The sequence below is a fragment of the Lotus japonicus genome, chromosome 5, assembly GCF_012489685.1.
Source record: "Lotus japonicus ecotype B-129 chromosome 5, LjGifu_v1.2".
Classification (NCBI taxonomy): Eukaryota; Viridiplantae; Streptophyta; class Magnoliopsida; order Fabales; family Fabaceae; genus Lotus; species Lotus japonicus.
This window is the reverse complement of record NC_080045.1, coordinates 40,008,257-40,033,704: the sequence shown is the minus strand read 5'-3', so window position 1 is coordinate 40,033,704 and position 25,448 is coordinate 40,008,257. Positions and strand designations below refer to the sequence as shown.

At 38.7% G+C, this 25,448-nt stretch overlaps 1 protein-coding gene and 1 non-coding gene across 2 annotated transcripts; both read right to left on the bottom strand.

The window, feature by feature from the left end:
* Window positions 1–2,560: 2,560 nt before the first annotated feature.
* On the bottom strand, window positions 2,561–3,859 carry LOC130718026 (60S ribosomal protein L23). Its single transcript, XM_057568461.1, has 3 exons — window positions 3,513–3,859; window positions 2,985–3,026; window positions 2,561–2,814 (listed from the first exon to the last, which is right to left on the bottom strand). Exons 1-3 carry the CDS (start codon window positions 3,808–3,810, stop codon window positions 2,732–2,734), a joined length of 423 nt encoding a protein of 140 aa, XP_057424444.1. The 5' UTR covers window positions 3,811–3,859; the 3' UTR covers window positions 2,561–2,731.
* Window positions 3,304–3,446, bottom strand: LOC130721696 (small nucleolar RNA snoR137). The gene has a single exon (XR_009013618.1). It is a non-coding gene; the product is annotated as a small nucleolar RNA snoR137 (small nucleolar RNA).
* Window positions 3,860–25,448: the final 21,589 nt, after the last annotated feature.

The window sequence follows — 25,448 nt, the reverse complement described above, 5'->3', positions numbered from 1 at the left end:
AGCTCCTTACATCTATTCTGAAGATTCTCTATGTTCTCCTTGTCCCACCTTCTAAGCTTTCCTTTTAGAATCTTCAACTTCTCCTTCATCACATATGCACCCCAACCCTGCACAGAAATATCAGCCCACATATTTTTCACACTCTCAACAAAACCCCGGGATCTGAAACCAACAATTCCTACTTTTGAATGGCTTGGGACCCCAATCTGCATTAATACTTTTCAACAGCACCGGACAGTGATCAGATACGTCTCTTTTGAGGACCACCTGCACACTATGAGGCCAAGCATTCCACCAATCCTGAGATACTAAGAATTTGTCAAGTCTACTTCTAGAAAGTCCATTTGGCCTGAACCATGTGAATTTCCTTCCGGCCAAAGGAATTTCCTCCAACTCCATATTGTCAATAAAACTATTGAATTCCTCCATCTCCAAAGACCCTCCACTACCATTCCCCTGAACACCCACATTCCTGACAGCATTGAAGTCACCAGCGATACACCACAGCCTCACAGTGCTATTTGACTTTATCTGCCGCAAATCACTCCACAACCTTCTTTTCTCAGCCAGCAAACACGAGGAATACACATTAATCAGAATGCAATCTTCATCTAACGCTCAGGTCATGAGTATTTTAAAAATGCATGTATTTATAACTTACTAACGGTCTCGGTCGTTAGTACATTAACAATCTCATTTATGAGAATGTTGTGTGATTACCGCCAAATTACCAAAGGACTCAGGTTGTCCGTAATTCAAAAATATCCCTAATTACCAACATATTTTGGCATCGGTCATGAACGGCGAGAATTTTAAGAGGCCGCCAAGTTACAGGTGGCTCAAACCGCCGGTAACTTACCAGTATTTATGACATACCGACAAATTTAGTCATAGATAATTTCACAGCCATTCATCCCGCAAAATAAAGGCACTTGCTGCCAAATTACCAAGGATGAAAAGTAACGCATCTTTGAAATTTTAAAAGAATAACCATATGATGTCGTTAACAGTGATACTTTGCAATGGTTTTGTGGCCCTTTATAATAGACTATCGATGTATCATTGTTTTCTATTAGTTGTTAATCCTAAAGAGGAAGAGGATTTACTTCCCTTAGGACCCATGCTTCCATTCATCCCTTTGTCTCAATTCGATTTTTTTTTTATCTCCAAACTCTTTGTCAGCATTTGCATTAGCTTTTCTTGGTTTGCATCGGTTTTCATCTGCGATGACATGAGAGCGGATCAAAGGTTGGCTACCTTGGCCTCTAACACGACATTTTTCGTTTCCATCTTCCTTGGCTGACATCTGATAGGTTCTCCTCCTTATTGCATCAGACAGTTCGTCCCATGTATCTAGCAGGTTAGACCAGTTTAATAAAAAGCTCGATCTTACGATAGCAAAATAATTGCAAATAAAGCACAAAAACAAGGTGATTAGAGTTTATTACTTATCAAAAAACTCAGTAGCAAACAAAGTTGTGCTCAGAGCAAAGGCTCCTTACTGAGAGAAATCTCTCAGTTCTCAACTAACTAATTGATACCTAAAAAGATACCTCTTGTTACCTCTGATAAACCCAAGGCTCATGTGCCAACTGATTCTCCTGAAAAGTTCCAAACCCAAGACTTTTCTCCTTTCTATTTTGTTATGCAGTATTGTGAAACTTAATTCTCTTTTTATGCAACCTTTGAATAGAAAACAATTTCCTTCAATGAAACTATATCGATGCAACCTCTGAAGTACTTGTTAATTTAGAACTAAGCAAACCCCTAAATAATTAAAGTACTACATCAGTTGGTAATGTTGAGAAATATGTTAAAAATATCATTCTCAGTGTGTATCATAAGCATATAAATTCTTTAAAAAAAACAAATTCTAAAAATTAGATAGATTACAAGTACAAAGTAAGTCAACCAATTGAAATTCCTTGAATTTTCTTTTAGGAAGGCCTAAATCTAAACTTAATCTCATTTAGGTCAATCAGTATAAGAGATTGCAAACTTGTAAGAAAAAACCTATAATCTTGCAAAAGCATTTTAACATAGTTGGGTAACATCAAGAAATGAGTTCATGAACAAACCACTAAGGCCCCGTTTGGAAAAACAGCTTAATTAAACACTTATGGTCATATGCGCTTATGACATAAGCTCTTATTCATAAGCTATTTTTAAAATTTTATTGAAATAAATTAAAAATAAGCTGTATATAAGCATAAGCTGTTTTTCATAAGCTATCCTGAGTAGCTTATGAAAATAAGCTGAAAATAGCTTATGGCAGGCCATAAGCTGTTTGCATAAGCCCTCCCAAACACTGACATAAGAGCTTATGCTGTCAGATAAGCTCAAATAAGCTCTTCCAAACTGGGCCTAAGAACATTCACCTAAGTTAATTCGGTAGTATCACCAAATAAGTTCATTAACACTTATACTGTAGAAAATTTCTTTTTAACAGTATTTCAACAGGCTCCTCAAATAAGCTTATGAGAAATGCTAATTGAGATGATCGCCTATCACATAAATTATCTTAAACTGTAAATTGCAGAGACTATAAAAGCGCACAAAATGGAGTAAAAGGTTAGAAGAACATATAATAGCCAATAGATCATCTTTCAAAATTCATCTTGCTAACAAGTCAAGATAAAAACCGACACGAATTAAGTCTTTCAAAACAAAACTTAACACAGAATATAAGTCCTCAAGCTGAAACATAAGCTTATTAAGCTAGAGTTCCTACTCATACAATAGCATTGGCTGCACTTGCAATCCTTGGCCATAGATCAGCACACTCCTTACCAATTGGACCAGTGATAGCGGAACCTACCATAACAAACATGCAACCAAATTTAGCCCACAACCAAAAGCAGCAATAAAAAATAGTTCAAAACCTAAATGACAATAGAATAACTTCATAAACATAAGCAAATGATTGTAGCCTATGCTTCGACATTTACTACAATTCAAATAGAAGATAAATCAACAAAACATACCTTTCATTTCTCCCTTGGGATTGACAATGACCCCAGCATTATCTGCAGATACCAAAATCACAGGTTGAGAAAGTATTCACTGACATAAACACATTATCTTGAAGAAAAGCAACAAGCTCCATACAAACTATAGCAAAAATTATCAGGCCATAAATCATTAAGCTAAGAAACTTGGCTAAAAGCATCCTACAGCGATCAAATCAATCATAATTTTTGAGCTAAATATCAATAAATTGAACAATGAAACATCCAATCAGTAAACAATTGCTGAATAGAGCTTTTCAGAAACAGAACCACTATTTGACAATCAATTAGAAAGGAATTTACCAGCAGACAGGTAGCACAATGCAAAGAGATACACATCATGCTGTTTAAAACTGGCAATAAATTACAGTTTTATGCTTCCAAGTGTGAATCACCAACCACAACAGAGGTCGATCAACAATAAATCATAGAAGCAACAATTTCAAAACAAGAAAAACAAACCCTAACACAAAACGAAATAGAAAAGTGAATAAGAAGCAGAACCTTCAAAGTACATGAAAACCCCGTCCTTTCGGCGCCAAGGCTTGCGCTGGCGAACGATGACAGCAGGCAACACCTTCTTCCTCAGATCGGGCTTTCCCTTCTTGACGGTGGCCATCACCATGTCTCCGACGCAAGCAGAAGGGAGACGGTTCAGACGACCCTTGATCCCCTTCACGGAAATGATGTAGAGATTCTTCGCACCGGTGTTGTCAGCGCAGTTCACCGTCGCCGCCACCGGGAGACCCAGCGACATCCGGAACTTGTTTCCGGCCGATCCACCGCGCCCTCGCTTCGACATCTTTGCCTTCTCTCTCAGTCTCTCTCTCGCAGCTGAAGTTTCTACATATATAAGCGAAATGACTAGGGTTTTCCACTTCTAGGGTTTTGAATGGGCCTGGGCTTATCATTCTTGGGCCGAGTAATGTAAGTGATTAAATTAGTTTAATCCAAGTTGTTTTCTCTATCGGTCATTGTGGACTCACCTATTATTCTTATCCTTTTCTACCGGATTTGACACAGTAGGACCACAACTCAGTCATTATCGTTAAGTTTTGCTTATATGTTCACCTCACATGTGCATGTGCAAATTTGGTAGCAGTGAGTTGAGTAAATGAGTGGGCCTCACCGTGCTAAACTAGCACATGGGTCAGATCAATTTGATGAACCCGCCTGATCCCATAGTAAAAGTATGTGTTTGATTGGGCAAATGAGTTCAATTGGATACATTCTCTTCAATGTGACTATGTTCAGTTCAAAGATCCAACACAATTCAATACTTCGATGCTAAAATAATAATTATTTATAATACGTTTAAAAAGAAATTCACAATAATCTTCTATATACCTTTGTTTTTTGGTACAGATCTTCTATATACCTATGTAAAGGAGACTTGAAAAAATAGCATTAAATACATAAAGCAATAATAAATTTCTTTTGTATTAAATACATTAAACAAAGTCCTTGAATGATATCTCAAGTGGTAAAGAGCTAAGGGACATGAGGGTTGGGTAGGAGAGGTCTAGGGATCAATCCCTGGAGGGTGCAATTTATCTTTCCGATTTACCAAAAACAAATACTTAAACAAAAAAATTGAAAAACTAAAAGAAAAACTACATCCACTTTATTATTCATTATATTAATTATTAAATGTTAAAATTATTTAAAATTTTTAAAATTTTAAACTTTTCAATTTCCCATATTTAAAATTAAATATTAAAATTATTTATATTTTAATTATTAATTACAACCTGAGGTGAGTTTTTTATAAAATAATAATAATTGAAACTGACTACCTTTACTTCAATAAAAATAATAGATAGTTATTAATAATTTTTCATGTTCATTACTAATTGTAAAAAATTATAATTTCTTATATATTAAAATTAAAATTAAAACTAAAATTAAAACTAAAATTATTTTAATTTTAATTATATATCGTAAGTTTAGAAATTTTAAAAAAATAACAAATAAAAGTTATTACTACATTTTATTGGGTTCATTTACTGTGCACAAAAAAAACCTTGTGAAAAGTTACACAAACCTAGGTTGACCTGTTATCAAAATTTACTAGTAGGTCACCCTTTTTAAATTTAAATTAAGTTAAAATAAAAAATAAAAAAATAAAACTCTAAATGCCATCACCATCCTTAATCTTCTTCTTTCATCTCCAGATATTCATCTTCACTCTTCATCTTCTTCATTAGGCATCTTCTAAATCTAGCATTTTTCAAATTAGAACCCCCAAAAACCAGACCACACCACCACCGACCCCAGCCCACACCGCACTACCACCCCCAACCACCACCAAGTTTATGTATTTTTCTTTAGATCTGGCCCTTGTTCAACATTGAAGCTTAAAGATGAAAAAACAATGTGAAAGCTTCAAGCTTTTCAACCCAGATCGGAAGAGAAAACTTTCGGAGGAAAAATAAACACAAAAATAAATAAAATAATTGCGTTACGAAAAAACTAAAACAAACACATTCATAAAAGAGCTTACAAAATTTATGGTTTCTTATTTCTAAAATAAATTTTATTCTTTTAATCCATAAATTATCTTTAAAAAACACATTTTTTAAAAATACAGACAATAAACAAAATAAATACCGCCGTGCATCGCACGGGTCAAAAGTACTAATTTTTTAATATTAAAATGAGGGGTCTATGATTTAGTAGAAAAATATATTTACCTTTAATATTACTTGTGAGTTGGTTAATAACTTTCTTCAATGTGATAATTAGAATGTGTTGTTACTTTGTTGTCTTGCATTTTGTCAAAAAACAACCTAATGTCGAAGCAGATGCCTTGACATCTGATTTCGTGAAGCTAGGACATCAGTCCTTTGCTTGGAACGTGATTGTGGGCCCTTGAAGATCTTATGAAGATATGTTTTTATAAGTTACTTGAGGTTCAAGTAGCTGTACCTGAAGGGTTTTAATTGTGGGTTGTTATTTGTTGAAACAATCTTTGATAAAAAGATTTGTTTCTATCTTTACTTGGGAAAAACGCAACAAGATCTTTGGAGATTCAGTTTTGATTTGATGGTTGTTGCAATCTGTTACTTCAGCACATGCTAACCCTAGTGCATATGTTGCTGCTGCTGAAGTATATAAAAAGATGAAGACCACCGAAGCTAATTGAGAGAGATCAAGGGTTTTAGGGTTGTTCATTGTTCTTTGTCCTTGTTACTTCTGAACAAACTTTGCTCCCTGATTCTATAAAGCAAAGTTTTGTTCTGTGTTCTTTGATTCTTCAAACTCTGATTGTTGATTGTTTGTTACCAATCATTGTGGCAGTGATTGAGAGAAAGGGAGAGGAGCTATCATACTTAGATTGAGATACTAAGTAGAAATACACTGGGTAGATTAGGAAGTGAACTATGAACTGTTGTGTTCATGAGTGTCTGTAATTCCTGAATCTTGAGATAGTGGATTTCCTTTCTTTGGGTGCATACCCTCCAGACGTAGGTGAAGTTTCACCGAACTGGGTTACCAATCCTCTGTGTTCTTCTTTATTATTTTGCTGGTTTTGTTACTGTTAGTCAGTTGTCCAACCGGTTGTCCCAACATCGCATAGAACATTTGTCCTGTGCGAGAACCGGAATTACAGAATGCATTTATGAGAGAGGCTAAAGAGCGGTGGTTCCGGCCATGGAACCAGCGACAACGGCGGTAGAGTGAGTGGCCGGAACGATGGCAAGAACAGCAATGGCGGCGACCCCAGCCATGTTGAAGGAGAAGAGAAGCAACGTGTATGGAGGTGATCAACGCCACTCAAGGTCTGCTAACAATGGTTTTGAACAACACAACAATGTTCAGCAATGGAAGAGGGAAGGTGTTGAACGAAATGCAGATCAATCTCAGACATCTTTCTCTATTTTTGTTGATGGGTTAGGCGATCGAGTTACAATGGCCAAACTTCGAGCCATCTTTGGAAAAGTAGGGAGATTGATAGATGTTTTTATACAGTAAAAGAAGAAGTTTTCACGTCGCTTCCGTTTCGGGTTTGTTCGATTTCACAAGGACGAGGATGCATGGAAAGCGATTAGAATGTTTAACGGATTACAGCTGGAAGGGAGCTTTATTGCGGTAAAGAAAGCAAGATTTCAAAAGCCACCTAGTGTGTCGAAGATGTCGTCGATGGGAAGGTATCAGTATGAAATTCAAGGCAAGGTATGGCAACCAAAGGTGCAACCTTTGGTGCGTGAAGAGGGGCTCGACGTACAACACAAAAAACAACAGGATCAGCAGGAGGAGCGTTTACAGCAGCAGGAGACTCGATTAAGTTTTAATTTGACAGACCTGGATGAGGCATGAGTGCAAAGATGTGCACAGGCCCGAATAATTAGGTCCATGAGTGTTGATGTTTTGCAGGAGTCGTTTAGTAGCATTGGCCTTTTCAATTTTCGCCTCATCCCGCTGGGAGCGCAGGAAGTACTGCTTGAGTTTGAGACTAAGTATCTCTGTGTGTGTGTGTGTTTCAATGTATTTAAATGATTTTCTTAAAATAATACACACAGATGTAATAGTTGAAACAAATTAACATAGTATTATTTAAATTTTCCAAATATAGTTAGCGAATTGTATTGTGTTAGTAATATTTTATTTTTGTCACTTTTGATATGTATAAAAGTATTACTTAATTTCATTTATTTATTTTATGACGTTTTTTGACTGACAACTAATATTTTAATTAATTTTAAAAGTGATTACTTACTTTGAAAATCAATAAAGTAACTCAATAAATAATTGTAATGGCTTTCCTCTTGTAACAAAAATAAATAAATAATTGTGATGACTTACCTTACTATTTAGTGACTTACTTAGAGGAGCATGACCCTGGGATAATTGTCTATTTATAACAATGATCCACACAAGCTAATGCATCATTCAAGGTACAATGTCTCTATTTCATAAAAGTGTTCTTTTAATTTGCTTACTTTTGCCAGTAGTATATGGTGGTTTTTGGGACAAACAATATGTGAGAGTCACAAATTATTTGGTGGGAAATTTAGATCTGACACTTCACTGCAAATCTAAGGATGATGATCTTGGAGTGAAGGTTCTCCATCAATATGAATTCTATGAATTTAGTTTCAAACCCAACTTTTGGGGCACAACACTTTTTCATTGTAGCTTTCAATGGGAAAATACTACTAAAAGGTTCGATGTATACAAAGCACGCCCAGATATTACTGGAAGTCATATCTATTGGTCTATAGGGCAAGATGGACCATGCCTCTATAAAAATCCAGACGACTTTCTAGCAGTGATCAGGTGTTATGATTGGAAATCATAGTGATTAGAAATGAGTTGTGTTATATTTCAATCTATTTTGTATGTGATGGGATGGAATCAATAAAAAATGATGAATACATGAAAAATATTAATGTTCTTTTTCTTGGTTAATTTGATCAATAAATTTTTATATTAACTAATGTGCATGTACCGCCGATAGCAATGATACTAAATTCGATTAATATGTTAATTACTATTTTATGATTTTTTGTTTAGTTTTTTAGAGACCTTCATTTACAAAATGGATGATATAATTGCATGATGATGTAAAAATACTTCAAGAAAAAGCGCAAGGCTCTGATTTTGCTTGGTATGTGCTCTGGCGAACACAACTCTTTTATGTTATGAGTGATGGAAGCAAACTGGGTGTGTTGGAACGTTAGAGGTATGGGCAAATCCACAACAAGGTATGATGCACGTGTGATTCTCTGCAAAATCACACCTTCTTTTATTATGCTCCAAGAGTAAAAAATTCAGTCTGAATAATACAAACGTGCTAGAAGGATGGGCTAGAGGGATGGATTTGGAAATAGCAACTGTCACGGCCGAAGGCTCAGTTGGTGGCCTGGTCTCTATGTGGAAGCATGGTTATTTTGATGTGATTGACTCAGTGAAAAGTTAGAGGTTTTTAATTTTGAAAGTAAAATTCTCAAATGCTAATGATCTCTGCCTGTTAGCCAATGTCAATGGAGCAAACAATGTGGAGGAGAGGGGCAATTTCTTTGCTGAATTAGGCCTCCTTTTAAATGAACATGTGGGTCCTGTGATGGTTGGAGGTGAATTTAATGCTACATTTATATAGTCAGGAACGCAAAGACCCGGGAACAACAGCGATGGGGATCAATTTTTCAAGCACTTTGTGGAGGAATATATGTTGATTGACAGACCCATGAGAAATACTGAGTTTACATGGACCAGTTCGAGGAACGGGGGGATTTGGAGCAAGCTTGATCGCTGGTTGCTTAACGATGAAGCCATATTGAGGTTTAATAGGGCAGCACAATCAGCGGATGAATGGAATATCTCTGATCATAGATCCATCATACTTACTGTGAGATCAAGAGATTTTGGGCCCAAACCGTTTTGCTTTTTCAACCATTGGCTATTGGAAGAAGGATTCAAAGAATTAGTGGAGGAATGGTGGTGCTCAACTATAGTAGAAGGGTGGTCCAACTACGCTCTAATGCATAAATTGAATGGCCTCAGGGCCAAGATTAGGGAGTGGAGGAAGAAAAGAGGGGTGTGGGATGTTGAGACTATTAAAGACCTTGAAGACAGCCTTCAATCTGTAATGGGTCGCATGGAACGTGAAGGGGTGAGTGAAGAGCTGAGAAATAGTCGATTGGAAATCCTTAATGACCTATGGAAACTATATAGATTGGAAGAAAGCAAATGGGTTCAAAAAGCAAGAAGCCCATGGCTCAAAGAGGGTGATAAAAATTCAAAGTATTTTCATAGGGTATGTAAGGTTCGTCAGGCAGAGAAAGGGATAAATCAAGTTCAGGTTGGAGGTGATGTAATTCAAGATGCAAGGGAGATAAAAAATGTTGTTTTCAACCATTTCCATAACTTCTTCAAAGGGGGTCAGCGAGTGAATGCAGCCTTTAAATGTAACAATCTGATTAAGTTGGGCATTGCACAAAAGAATATGCTGGAAAGAACTTTCACAGAGGAAGAGATAATGGGAGGCAATTAAATCTTGTGATGGGAATAAAGCTCCCAGGCTCGATGGATTTAACCTCAACTTCTTCAAGGAATTCTGGACCCTAACTAAGGGTGATGTTATTGGACTGGGCGAGGCCCTAGGGGGCCTAAGCCCAGGGGTTACCCGCCAAGCGGCGGTCACCCAGCCTAGGAGTTGGGCCTTTCCCAGCGAGGCCCAACCGGCCCAATAAGAGGCAGTTACACTTATTATGCCCATCTCCCCCACTATAAATAGGGAGCGGTTACCATTTGTAAGGGACTCTTGGCTCATTTTCTAATAACACATGAAATTTCGTTATTCTTTCTCTCTAACTCTCTATCTCTCTAAGTGCAATCTCTCTTCTCTAGGGACTACACCCTTTCTTAATGTTCATGGCAAGAACATTTGGCGCCGTCTGTGGGGAACCGTAACATTTCTACTCCCAGATCACGTAGATTGATAGCACAGTTGAAGGAAGCTCTAATTTCTCGTGAATTCCTTGAATTCTGACGAATGTCTAGATTTTCAGTGTTTTCGAAGAAGTTTTTGACGGAAACTCGTCGCCGGAGACGTCGCGATTCGCCGGAGCGGAGGCGCGTATCGCCTTCGTGTTGCGTTCGAGTTCAGCGTGCGCCGCGAGGAGGCTCAACTTGAGCAATCGGCTCTGTCGCCTCCTCCGTCTCCGCCTCCACCACCTTCTCCGACACCTCCATTACCAACTCCACCGTCTCCGCCCTTGCAGCCTGGATCTCTGGTGAATTTACCGGCTCCGACAGTGGAGTTGACTCTGTCGCTGTAGTTGACAGTTACTCAGAGGGACTGGCGACCAATAATGCGCAGCGTCGATAATATCCAGAAACGGAATGATCATCTCCAGGAGCAACTCGATTTCTTTCTCCACGAGCAACAGGATGAAGGCAACGCGAAGCGGAAGCGGTTTCCGAATTTGAGCCTTTCTCGGCGGAGGTGCGGGAAGTTGCTATTCCAGAAAACATGAAGAACCTAGTGTTAGAATCTTACAGCGCCAGAACCGATCCGAAGGATCACCATCTCTATTTCAAGACAAAAATGTGATGAGTGCGACATCGGATGCAATTGAGTGCAAGATGTTTCCTTCGACCTTCAAGAGTACAGCGATGGCGTGGTTTACGACTTTACCTCACGGTTCAACATTAACTTCCGTGACTTCTCATCGAAGTTCCTGATCTAATTCTCTGCGAGCAAAGTCAAGCAGGTGACGATTGACGATCTATACAACCTGCGCCAGTTTGAAGGAGAAACTCTATTACAATACATCGCGCGCCACAACTCCACGTCTGTGAAGATTGAGGATTCTGAGCCGCGTGCTTGTGCCATGGCGTTCAAGAATGGACTGTTTCCTGGCTCGCTGAACAGCAAGCTGAGCAGGAGGCCAGCCCGATCTATGCCGGAGATACGCGCGCGGGCAAACACGTACATTTTGGACGAGGAAGATGATGCGTTCAAGCGAAGGCGCGCAAAGAAGGAGGACGTCAGTGCTCGCAGGAAACAAGTGGGAAAGGAAAAGCGCGGCGAGGAAAATAGCGAAGGCAGCAGACACAGGGAAAAGAAGGGCAAGTCAGCGGTAAAGTCGGTTAAGGAGCAGTTATACCCGCGGCGAGAGGGTATAGATCGTCGTCGACCGTGGCAGCATCCGGGCTCTTGCCGGCGGGAGGAGGACATGTAACTCAGCGCGCATTTGACGAATATCCTCTGTGAGGTGAAGGAAACGCCCATGGTTGGTGAATCTGAGCAAGTAGCACCCCCGCCACGCAGCGGGATCGACATAACCAAGTGGTGTGATTGAAGGTATGAAAAACACTAGAAAGGGGGGTTTGAATAGGGTTTTACGTTTAAAAACTTTCCCTTTAAGATTTTAGGAAATCTTCTCGGTTTTTAAGAACAAAATATGAAAGAGATAAAGAAAGGAGAAAAACACACACGTGCTTTATCCTGGTTCACTTGATAAATCCCTCAAGCTAATTCAGTCCACCCGTTAAGGTGATTTCTTCCTTCCTAGAATGAAGGTTAATCAAAGATTGTTACAACTGCACTAGCACACCTTGCTCAGTGACTAAAAAATCTAAGAACTAGCAAACACTAAGACACACAAGTCTTAGTCTTCTCAAGGCTACTGACCTAACCGGTCCCTTAAGGAAATACAATCAGGTTTTTGAAAGGTTTGGGTTTACAAAGAATTGCTTCTAGACAAGCAGGAGTAAACACAATAAGAATAATGAAGAAATATTGCTAAGGTATTCGCTGGTAGATTTCACTTGAATTGCACAATAATTTCTTAGCCAATTTCTTCTCTCTTTAGCCCTTAACTACTCCAAGGTGTAGGTGTTGTATCCGTTGAAAGAATCTAACCGTTAGAGGGAAATTCTGGAAATTCCAGAACCTTCTGTGGCTGAACCTCGTAGGTAAGGCGTCATAATAGAACACTGCTCTTGTACTATTGAAAATGACCTTTGCCTTAGCCTAGTTGACTTATGATCTTTGGGGACGCTTTATGTTGGAACTTGTGAAGCAACTTAATCAGAGTCAGTAGGAAGCTTGGATCCTCTGACCTTCATAACTTCTGCATCCGGACGGTTCTCTCAGAACATCCGGTCTTCAGAATCAGAAGCACTTTGGTCTTAAGAGCTAGCTTACTCTTGGACTTCAGAATCTTCAAGTCTTCAGCTTCTGGACCGTTCGCTCAGAACTTCTGGTCTTTAGAATCTTCAGCACTTGAGTCTTCAGAGCTCACATCAGAGCTTTAATCTTCAGAAAATCTGAAGCATTTACAACCGTTCAGAAGAACGTAGTGATTGCAGAAGCGTTTCACTGGTTACTCTTTGGTCTTTAACTTCTGATGAATATGTTTTTGGGTCAGAATATGAACCTGTTTGTCAAACACTTAAAAGACAAACGTTAGAGTTCCATAATTGTTCATACTCAAATATAAACTTGTTATCATCAGAACATAGAGTTGTACCACCTGACCAAATCTTGGTCTTACAATCTCCCCCATTTTAATGATGACAAAACCATGTATTTTGATGAACAATTCTTAAACAATAAACTGAATACACTCAGAGTTTAAAGTATCAGAGTTAAACTTATCCTGATATGTATAGTTTATCTAGCTCCTTCTGAATCCAAGTCTAGAGCTTGATTCTGAGCTAAGCTCCCCCTGAATCTATGACTTAATGAAACTGTTAGAATAGTCTAGATTCTGAGCTAAATTTGAGATGGTGATCAGAGTGATATCAATCAGAGAAATATATAAATAGTTCGACATATGAGATAAGCATTGTAAATGTATCAGAACTATTAATTGATCAGAGTATATAACTACTTCCGAATAAGTGAATTGTATTCCTTGTTGTTTCCTCATGAAAGATCTATAGTTATAATGATTGATCACTTAATCTCCAAAACTTTAATTTTATCAAGAACATAGGTTGTACTCCCCCTTTTTGTCATAAGAAAAAAGAGTGTGAAAAACTTAGCTTGGAAAACAAGAAGTACTAGGTACTCCCCCTGATTAAAATAAATAAAAACTAAGTTCACAAGAGATAAGATAAACAAAAGAAATAAAGAGTTCAGAGCAAAACTGATATATATAGAAAAAAAAAGCTTCACAAACACAAAGAGAGCAGAAATAGAATTCCTAAGGGACTAAGGCTTAGGATATGGATCAGGAAGCTTCTTCATGATTAACTCCATCATCTTTGTAAGATTCTGATTGACAATTTCTTGTTCCTCAATATGCCTCTGAAAGTTGTTGAGTCTAGAGACAATTGCAGAAAGATCAGGAGCCGAAGGAGCAGCTTGAACGAAAGATGTACCCGGAGCAGAACTTGTAACAACTTCAGAAGCAGAAGCAAGTGCTTGTGCCTTTAAGGCGGCAGCTTCAGCTTCCAACTTAGCAACTCTTTACAAAGCTTATAAGCGAGTAGCTTCTTTCTTTGCAGATTCAATCCTTGCAGCTTCAACTCTGGCAGCTGCTGCTCTTGCAAGTTCTTCAACTTCTAACTTCTTAGCTTGTACCCTTTCAGCTTCAGCTTGTGCGTTCTGAGCATGTTCTTCTCTGTTTCTGGCTTTCAAAGCAACTTGTCTCAGATTTTCTCGAAGATGAAGTTCAACAAGTGCTTGTCTTCTTCTGTTCTGAACGTCTTGATTTTTCTTCGCATTACTAACTCGGTCACCTTTATCTTGGTCAGAAAATTCCAAGATATCTTGAACATAGGATCTCATCCAACCACAAAATGCATCCCATTGAGCAGTAACCAAATTGGGCTTATCACTAGAATCAGTAGTAGCATACAAATTCCTCAGCCTTGTAGTTGCCTTATCATTAAAGACATTGATGCATTCCAGAAGATTTTTTGGTTCAGGATAGGCATAGGGAATGATTTGGAGTTTAGGCAGTGGTGAGGGGTAAGGAGCAAGATTAGAACTAGTTGCTTCATGTAACACCCGATTTCCGGGGGTCACTTTAGTAACCTATTAAAGTAAATATGCAATATTTTCTAAAAGAGATTTATAATTGCGAGTATTTTTTTTTCTTTTCAAAGTATTTCTAAATCATGAAATGCATACTCCCAACTGTATATAAATTTACACCCGCCTTAAACAAGGCAAGTACCCGGAGGTAACAACAGATGAACCCAACTTACAAACCTAACGAATAGAATTAGATTCAACGAGGAATCTATTATGCAATAACTCATAAATCCGATATACTCCCTACGATTTCCACATCGGAGAATCGCAAGATAGCAATGCACAGGAACCTATCCAAAACTTCAAACAATGCTTATAAAATAATCCTATAAGCTTTAACCAACAAAGCTCTTTACCCAAAAGGCTCTAGCCTTACACCCGACTCTATTCTTCGAGTCTTCTATAGTTCTTCGACATGCAGTAGCATCTGCTCGCATCACCACCTATTGTTGTCTGACAATGGGCGTAGTCCGCCAAAACACAAACAGAAGGCGCCAGGGTCAACTCAAGAAATTACATAAATAATACACCCAGTAGATAAAGTTTAAGTTATAGCTACTTAGGCTTAGAAGTTTGTGATAGCATTATAAATTGTATATCTTCCAATGAATATAAATGATAATTACTGACAATTAAGATATATCAAGTAAGATTAACAAGTATCAATCACACTCGGCAACTAAGTCAGTATGCATGGTGCATGAATGAGATGACGAGGAACAAGATGCAATCCGGAAGGATGGGCACCAACGAGTCAGTCCTATCACCGGCCATAGTGGGACCATTTCCGCTCGGGTGTTTCTTATACCAAACAAAATGTAGTCAGATCAGCAGTATACCCGCAGGCCTGCCATTTCCGTCTGCTACTAAGAATCACCGCAGTGTTCTTATGTGGAAATCCGGGTCTTATGACCATTTTGGAATCCACTGAGGTCCGGCATCCCACCGTGTATAAACCTCAAAATGTGTGAATGAATGCAACGTGATTAGCCAAACAACGTCTCCGACCTCACTCGTCACGTCGTCACGTGTTCTAGCTAACTTATTGTCTCTAAAAAGAATACCCTAAGGTAAATGTCGATTCTGCGACAAAAGACAATTAATTATAAAAAGAGTGCAATCACTCGTGATAACTTCTCGAGTCATCCAACTCATCTAATTCCGATGGTCAAAAACTGCTCAGCGAGCAATGAGTACCAATGTACTTGGGACTTATAGTTCCCCAGCTTATCCTTTAGATAGCCAAAAAAATAAACTGCTCATCGAGCAAAAGAGCATTAACGTACTCAGAAAATTATTAATTTCCCGGCTTATCTTTTAGATAGCCAAACAGTAAAACTGCTCATCGAGCAAAAGAGTATTAACATACTCAGAAACTTATCCGTTTCCCCAAAACTTGGATTCGGCGACACTTCTCATTTTTTCAAAACTAATATCCAGGCCCTAAGCTTCCACCTGAGGTTGTTATCATTATTTAAAGGGTTCATAGGTTGTTTAGTGTCTTATGAATTTTCCTTGTAAAATAGTTTCCATTTAGTTTTATCTCTAATCTTATGAGTTTAAAAGATCCCATAATCCCAAGTAACTCCCAGAGAAGGTCTCGATCCATTAAAACAATAACAAGGCCCGAACATCCGTTCGTCCCGTCAAACTTTCCCAAAATCTCATGATAAGTTTGGCATAACTGCCCGTTATCCTCACTCTGACGTACAACAGATATATGCGTGATTGCATAATCAAATTAGCACAATCTAGCAGTCATGGCACATATATCAGCACATCCTAGATTAACCATTTAGCACATAGCATGTGAATTCATCAACAACAAATCAAGCGATAAATAATCAACAATGTCGGCCGAAGCCTCAGAAAACGGAGACACACGTCTCAATTAGTTCACTCGGCCGAAGCCTCCAGAAAACATTTCCCAGTCAATCACAATCAAGTGCATAAACAATAAATCAAGTCGAATTCGTCGACACCTAAAGCATTAGCTAGTATTCAGTGAGTAGCCCTCACCTTAGCCAATTACCTTACTAACTGCAATTCCAATCCAAACACATCTTTGCTTTCCTCGTGTCGGTTCGCTTCCTTTTATTCTTTAGCTTCGTCGTCAAGCGCTCCCGTTATTCGTACCCTTCATAAGTACACATAACGTAATTACTAATTGAGTTAACCTACTAACGTAAGGTCCTAAGCTACGACTTCAGGCAATTAACTCGAAGCGAACACATGATAAACGACTCTTTCTCAGTCAAGAGCTACAGTAATTAGTATAGTACTTATATCTTTTTGAAATGAAAACCATTTTGTAAAACAAAACGCAACTCCTCCCTAATACTCTGTTAAACTTCAATTTTCACAATAACAGTGAAAATATTTATTTTTCTTTAAAACTTGCTTACTCGAGGCTAAAACATATACAAGAGTTGAAGGCTTACGAAAATCAAGTTTCAGAAACTTGTCGGCGAAGAGTCGCCAGAGAAAGTTGCGGCTCATGGGGTTGACGGATGAACTGTCGCCGGAGACACAAAGGAAGGTTGTACCTTCATCCTTTCGCGGCCAGATACTCAACGGCGCTGTCCGTTACCCCAAAAAGTCGATGGTTTGCCCAGAAAGTTCAGCCGAAGGTCGACGGTGGTCGTCGGGGTCGTCGAATAAAATGACCCAAATATGAAATTGAAAATAGGGGTTTGCTCTCCTCACGGCAAGGATCGTAGCGGTATCCTCCGTTTTTCCATCGGTCGCCGGAGTTGACCGGAAAGAGCTCCCGAAGGCGGCAGCGGCGACGGTCGACGGCGACGGAACGACGATCCGGAATATGGGTTTTGTTGTGAACGTCGCAGGATTCCAACGGTACTAACCTCGCTGTGAACGGAGGTCCGAGAACACCGAAATCGAAGGTCGAAGTTTGCGACACCGGCGACGTCGGCGGTGGCGTTTTCACGTCGTTCTCCCCTGTTTTCTTTCATGGTTCCTTTGTCGTTTCTCTGTGCTTGCTTCGTGGCCATGGAGGTGGTGCTCTCGGCTGGAAAGAGAGACGCATGGTGGTGGTTCATGTGGTGCGTCCATGATGGTGTTGGGGGTGGCCATCGGTGGTGGCTTCGTGAGGAAGAAAGAAGAAGAAGACATGATGGTGCCGCAGCCAAGGAGAGGAGCTCGTGATTCAGATCCATGGAGAGAAGAGTGGTGACGGCTTGCTCATGGGGGAAGGAAGTGAAGGTAATGGTTCCATGGTTGGAGAAGTAGAAGAACATGTTGATGATGGGGTGCTGCCATGGTTGATAGAGGAAGAAGAAGCATGAACATGGTGTTGGTGTTGGTGCTGCAACTTGGGAGAAATAAGGAGGAGGAGAAAAGAAGAAGAAAATATTGGTGATGATGGGAGAAGAAATCGTGAGTGAAAGAAACAGAGAGCAGCGTGAGGATACATATTTTGTGAGGTGAATGGAGATAAAATTGATATATGTTGGTGGTGGTGTTTGCTGCACAAAAGAAAGAAAATGAAAAGAAAGGAGAAGAGGACATAATATATATAGAAGAAGAAGTAGGAAATGGGTCTGCAGAAGAAGAAGGAAGGGAAAATGAAAAAGTGTAATGAGAGAGAGAGGGATGTCGACAGAGTGAGTGAGGGAGGATAAGGATGTTTAGATATTTAGGAAATATATTTTGTAAACTGGTATAAATTGATTTAGACACTGAAGAATTTAGCTCACAGAGTTAAGAGAAAAATATGTAATGGATATATAACTATACTAAAAATTATGAGGAACTTTATGAAATAGTAAAATATAAATTGTGATCACTTTGAACAAATTAAAATGATCCATGAGCCAAGAAATGAGTAGAAATTAAGCTAAAGAATAATTGTTAGATAATTAGAACAAATATGACGTTGTCATATTATACAATTAAGCTAAATATCATTCCATAAAAGGTCGATACTTGCTCTGGGTTATTTTTAAATGAGAAAATGGCTTGAACGCAGTCTGCTTCAAAATATTCCGCAGAACTACTTTTTGCAATTAACGTCGGATGGAGAAACTTCCTTCTGAAGAAATATTGGAAACATCGAGAGAAATCGGTACACATGTGTGGAATCTTCGTTTGAAGCTCCGAATAGAAAAAGTCTTCATCGACAGTTTATTTTAAGGTTCTTGAGCTATCAGAGATTCAGTTTCGGCAAACTTCCGAGAATTGGAATCGAACGTTCGTATATTCCAGGGTTTCGTGTCGAAACACTTGTCATGGAAAGGAATGAGAGAAATTCTTATATTCCTATGAATGATTTTTGAATTTCGTTTCTACAGTGTTTTAAGAGCGGATTAGCCCTTCACTAACGCTTTCGCCCTAAGGCGGAAGTGAATATGTCTCGTGCTATAACCTACCATGACTATATATAGTACTATTCTTAGTCATTTCTTGAACTTTCTTCTTCATTAATTCATTAAAATTAGTGAACACTCGTTTAGGTTTCCTCTCACACTTACACTGTAACCAAGGCGTGAGTCGGAAATTAATTAATTATCCTAATCTAAAAATGTGGGTCTTACAATACTACCCTCCAAAAAGAAAGTTTCGTCATCGAAACTTGAAGTCAGAGAAAACTCGGGAATAGCATTCCCTCCTAATTTCATGCAACTTACTAGCGGCCTTAGCATGCGTCCCAAAACCTGGAAACACTACAGCAAATTCACCTCAAAGGTGACCTACAAGACAATAACAACACTTAGATACCTAGCAATCATGTTCAAATTAACCTAGATACCTCGCTTAAGCTAGTGCTATAGGCACCGAGATCCAAATCCTAACTCGATCGCTTACACGAACGACCTGACAAGTGTCGTCATGCTCTCACATTCACAACTCGATCCTGATATTCACAATCATAACTTATTATGCTAACATCATTCAAATCTCATCACATGGCTCATTATGCCAGCAACCTCATAATCAACATCAATCGATCAACAACTTATAAGCAAATGATCATCTTAAAATCTAACGATCCATTAATGTCATCTTCTTTTTGAAACTATCCTCATTATAACCATCAAATCAACCTTTTCCTTAGTCACAAATCGAATCACCAACTTATCACCAGTCTTCACACTCTACACTACTCAGAATTCATTTACTTCAAGATCACTCTTATATTATACCTCAATGGATTTAACCCAAAACTCATCTTCAGATCTTCAATCTTTAAAGGTTTAACTGCTATCATCACAACTGAAACCATTAAATCTCTTATTCGTACTTGATTCTCAACTCTCAAGGTCAATCTTAACCCTAATATTTCAATCCAGCTTAGTAAATCTCACTTAGTAATCTTAGCACATTTCTCTGAAATCCATATCAACAATCTCAAGTATTCAACTTATGCTAAAACTTTCCTTTTCTAACTTAATCATTAATTCAACACTTAGTCACTCAAGCAAACACTTGACAATTCTCTAAGTCTTACACATTCAAGTTAAAATTCATAGGCTTAAAATCTAAGCCTTTACCTAGTTTGCATCGGTAATGTCCTTTAACACTTCAACACTTTTCAAGTGAAAATTCATCTCTTAAGACTATAATGTCTCCACAAATAAATCAAGTGCTTAGCAAAACTTATTCCTCGAACTCGACTACAACAATCTAGTTCAGAGTTAATTCTTCTCAATCTTGCTACTATCAAGCTATCATCTATAACCTGATTAAATCCAACCTATTTAACCTCTAACAAATCCACCTCGGAAATCACATAACCTATGACTTCATAGTTCCGAGAAAATACTTAAGATTTTCCAACATTAAATCTCTTGACTTAGTCTACATCTACTTGGAGTAATCACGTGAACTAAACAATTAAAGTCTATCCGAAAATCATCAACTTCCAAAGATTTAAATCTTAATCCTATACAATCAAGTGCTTAACATAAATCTACCTACCAAACTCGACTAATCATTGATCAAATCTAATCAATCTTCCTATCATAGTCCATGCCAGCTGTGATTCCGAATATCACCCCCTCAATATTAAGTTGATCAGGCTCAATATCTTGGCGATGAAAATTTAGAAAAACTCACTAGTAAGGCCAATGAGTCTATCTCATCAAGTAGTCATAGAGTTTATCTCATCAAGTAGTCATATCTAATTTGAGATCATCTCTTAATCTATTCAATCTCTAACATTTCAATCTTGAAAATGACACACCTTAACACCTGAAACTCATACAACATTCCATTAGGATTCATTCTTAGCTTCTACCTTTCTTACCAACTCGTACCTGTCTAAGACAAACTTCAAGACGTAGAAAACTTCTCTAAACCCTATATAACTTCTATAGTTAAATACAAACAATAGTTGGAAGAATGTGTCTCATACTTATCCTTATTACTATCAGAAGCATAACAATCTCTGCCTGAAACACCACATGGCAGTGCAGGCAAATAGCAATGACGATTAAAGTGTTGGTTGAAGCAGTAACCACCAAGTGAAAAACAAGCAGTCGGTGCAAGACTACTTTCTATGCTTAGCGTGTTATTCTAAACCTCGTGTACTCCTATAGTTTAAACACGAGCAACAGGCAAAAAAAGTCTTAATAGGTGTAATAACTATAAGGTTAAAGCTCAACAATATAGGCAAGTTAGGCGTGTTGCACACGCTACGAGAGTAATGAAGCGTATTATACTGAAATTAAAAAGAATGGTTAGAAGGTTATCATCGTTCGGTTTAGTTAAACCAACAGTTAGTACTAATCATAAGATAGCTTTTACCATAACTATACAATATGATTAAGCAATAACTTCAATCAATTCTAAGCGAAAAATCGCTTGGCAGACAATCAATTTTTTCTCTTTGCAGAGTCACACAACCTAGCACAGAAGACCTATTCCCCAAAGACTCCCGAAAGACTCGACAAGCTCTGATACCACAATGTAACACCCCGATTTCCGGGGGTCACTTTAGTAACCTATTAAAGTAAATATGTAATATTTTCTAAAAGAGATTTATAATTGCGAGTATTTTTTTTTTCTTTTCAAAGTATTTCTAAATCATGAAATGCATACTCCCAACTGTATATAAATTTACACCCGCCTTAAACAAGGCAAGTACCCAGAGGTAACAACATATGAACCCAACTTACAAACCTAACGAATAGAATTAGATTCAACGAGGAATCTATTATGCAATAACTCATAAATCCGATATACTCCCTACGATTTCCACATCGGAGAATCGCAAGATAGCAATGCACAGGAACCTACCCAAAACTTCAAACAATGCTTATAAAATAATCCTATAAGCTTTAACCAACAATGATAAGCTCTTTACCCAAAAGGCTCTAGCCTTACACCCGACTCTATTCTTCGAGTCTTCTATAGTTCTTCGACATGGAGTAGCATCTGCTCGCATCACCACCTATCGTTGTCTGACAATGGGCGTAGTCCGCCAAAACACAAACAGAAGGCGCGAGGGTCAACTCAAGGAATTACATAAATAATACACCCAGTAGATAAAGTTTAAGGGATAGCTACTTAGGCTTAGAAGTTTGTGATAGCATTATAAATTGTATATCTTCCAATGAATATAAATGATAATTACTGAGAATTAACATATATCAAGTAAGATTAACAAGTATCAATCACACTCGGCAACTAAGTCAGTATGCATGGTGCATGAATGAGATGACGAGGAACAAGATGCAATCCGGAAGGATGGGCACCAACGAGTCAGTCCTATCACCGGCCATAGTGGGACCATTTCCGCTCGGATGTCTCTTATACCAAACAAAATGTAGTCAGATCAGCAGTATACCCGCAGGCCTGCCATTTCCGTCTGCTACTAAGAATCACCGCAGTGTTCTTATATGGAAATCCGGGTCTTATGACCATTTTGGAATCCACTGAGGTCCGGCATCCCACCGTGTATAAACCTCAAAATGTGTGAATGAATGCAACGTGATTAGCTAAACAACGTCTCCGACCTCACTCGTCACGTCGTCACGTGTTCTAGCTAACTTATTGTCTCTAAAAAGAATACCCTAAGGTAAATGTCGATTCTACGACAAAAGACAATTAATTATAAAAAGAGTGCAATCACTCGTGATAACTTCTCGAGTCATCCGACTCATCTAATTCTGATGGTCAAAAACTGCTCAGCGAGCAATGAGTACCAATGTACTTGGGACTTATAGTTCCCCGGCTTATCCTTTAGATAGCCAAAAAAATAAACTGCTCATCGAGCAAAAGAGTATTAACGTACTCAGAAACTTATTAATTTCCCGGCTTATCTTTTAGATAGCCAAACAGTAAAACTGCTCATCGAGCAAAAGAGTATTAACATACTCAGAAACTTATCAGTTTCCCTAAAACTTGGATTCGGCGACACTTCTCATTTTTTCAAAACTAATATCCAGACCCTAAGCTTCCACCTGAGGTTGTTATCATTATTTAAAGGGTTCATAGGTTGTTTAGTGTCTTATGAATTTTCCTTGTAAAATAGTTTCCATTTAGTTTTGTCTCTAATCTTATGAGTTTAAAAGATCCCATAATCCCAAGTAACTCCCAGAGAAGGTCTCGATCCATTAAAACAATAACAAGGCCCGAACCTCCGTTCGTCCCGTCAAACTTTCCCAAAATCTCATGATAAGTTTGGCATAACTGCCCGTTATCCTCACTCTGACGTACAACAGATATATGCGTGATTGCATAATCAAATTAGCACAATCCAGCAGTCATGGCACATATATCAACACATCCTAGATTAACCATTTAGCACATAGCATGTGAATCAATATCAACACATCATAGATTAACCATTTAGCACATAGCATGTGAATCAATCAACAACAAATCAAGCGATAAATAATCAACAATGTCGGCCAAAGCCTCAGAAAACGGAGACACACGTCTCAATTAGTTCACTCGGCTGAAGCCTCCAGAAAACATTTCCCAGTCAATCACAATCAAGTGCATAAACAATAAATCAAGTCGAATTCGTCGACACCTAAAGCATTAGCTAGTATTCAGTGAGTAGCCCTCACCTTAGCGAATTCCCTTACTAACTGCAATTCCAATCCAAACACATCTTTGCTTTTCCCGTGTCGGTTCGCTTCCTTTTATTCTTTAGCTTCGTCGTCAAGCGCTCCCGTTATTCGTACCCTTCATAAGTACACATAACGTAATTACTAATTGAGTTAACCTACTAACTTAAGGTCCTAAGATACGACTTCAGGTAATTAACTCGAAGCGAACACATGTTAAACGACTCTTTCTCAGTCAATAGCTACAGTAATTAGTAGAGTACTTATATCTTTTTGAAATGAAAACCATTTTGTAAAACAAAACGCAACTCCTCCCTAATCAACTGTTAAACTTCAATTTTCACAATAACATTGAAAATATTTATTTTTCTTTAAAACTTGCTTACTCGAGGCTAAAACATATACAAGAGTTGAAGGCTTACGAAAATCAAGTTTCAGAAACTTGTCGGCGAAGAGTCGCCAGAGAAAGTTGCGGCTCATGGGGTTGACAGATGAACTGTCGCCGGAGACACAAAGGAAGGTTGTACCTTCATCCTTTCGCGGCCAGAAACTCAACGACGCTGTCCGTTACCCCAAAGAGTCGATGGTTTGCCCAGAAAGTTCAGCCGAAGGTCGACGGTGGTCGTCGGGGTCGTCGAATAAAATGACCCAAATATGAAATTGAAAATAGGGGTTTGCTCTCCTCACGGCAAGGATCGTAGCAGTATCCTCCGTTTTTCCATCGGTCGCCGGAGTTGACCGAAAAGAGCTCCAGAAGGCGGCAGCGACGACGGTCGACGGCGACGGAACGACGATCCGGAATATGGGTTTTGTTGTGAATGTCGCAAGGATTCCAACAGTACTAACCTCGCTGTGAACGGAGGTCCGAGTACACCGGAATCGAAGGTCGAAGTTTGCGACGCCGGCGACGTCGGCGGTGGCGTTTTCACGTCGTTCTCCCCTGTTTTCTTTCATGGTTCCTTTGTCGTTTCTCTGTGCTTGCTTCGTGGCCATGGAGGTGGTGCTCTCGGCTGGAAAGAGAGACGCATGGTGGTGGTTCATGTGGTGCGTCCATGATGGTGTTGGGGGTGGCCATCAGTGGTGGCTTCGTGAGGAAGAAAGAAGAAGAAGACATGATGGTGCCGCAGCCAAGGAGAGGAGCTCGTGATTCAGATCCATGGAGAGAAGAGTGGTGACGGCTTGCTCATGGGGGAAGGAAGTGAAGGTAATGGTTCCATGGTTGGAGAAGTAGAAGAACATGTTGATGATGGGGTGCTGCCATGGTTGATAGAGGAAGAAGAAGCATGAACATGGTGTTGGTGTTGGTGCTGCAACTTGGGAGAAATAAGAAGGAGGAGAAAAGAAGAAGAAAATATTGGTGATGATGGGAGAAGAAATCGTGAGTGAAAGAAACAGAGAGCAGCGTGAGGATACATATTTTGTGAGGTGAATGGAGATAAAATTGATATATGTTGGTGGTGGTGTTTGCTGCACAAAAGAAAGAAAATGAAAAGAAAGGAGAAGAGGACATAATATATATAGAAGAAGAAGTAGGAAATGGGTCTGCAGAAGAAGAAGGAAGGGAAAATGAAAAAGTGTAATGAGAGAGAGAGGGATGTCGACAGAGTGAGTGACGGAGGATAAGGATGTTTAGATATTTAGGAAATATATTTTGTAAACTAGTATAAATTGATTTAGACACTGAAGAATTTAGCTCACAGAGTTAAGAGAAAAATATGTAATGGATATATAACTATACTAAAAATTATGAGGATCTTTATGAAATAGTAAAATATAAATTGTGATCACTTTGAACAAATTAAAATGATCCATGAACCAAGAAATGAGTAGAAATTAAGCTAAAGAATAATTGTTAGATAATTAGAACAAATATGACGTTGTCATATTATACAATTAAGCTAAATATCA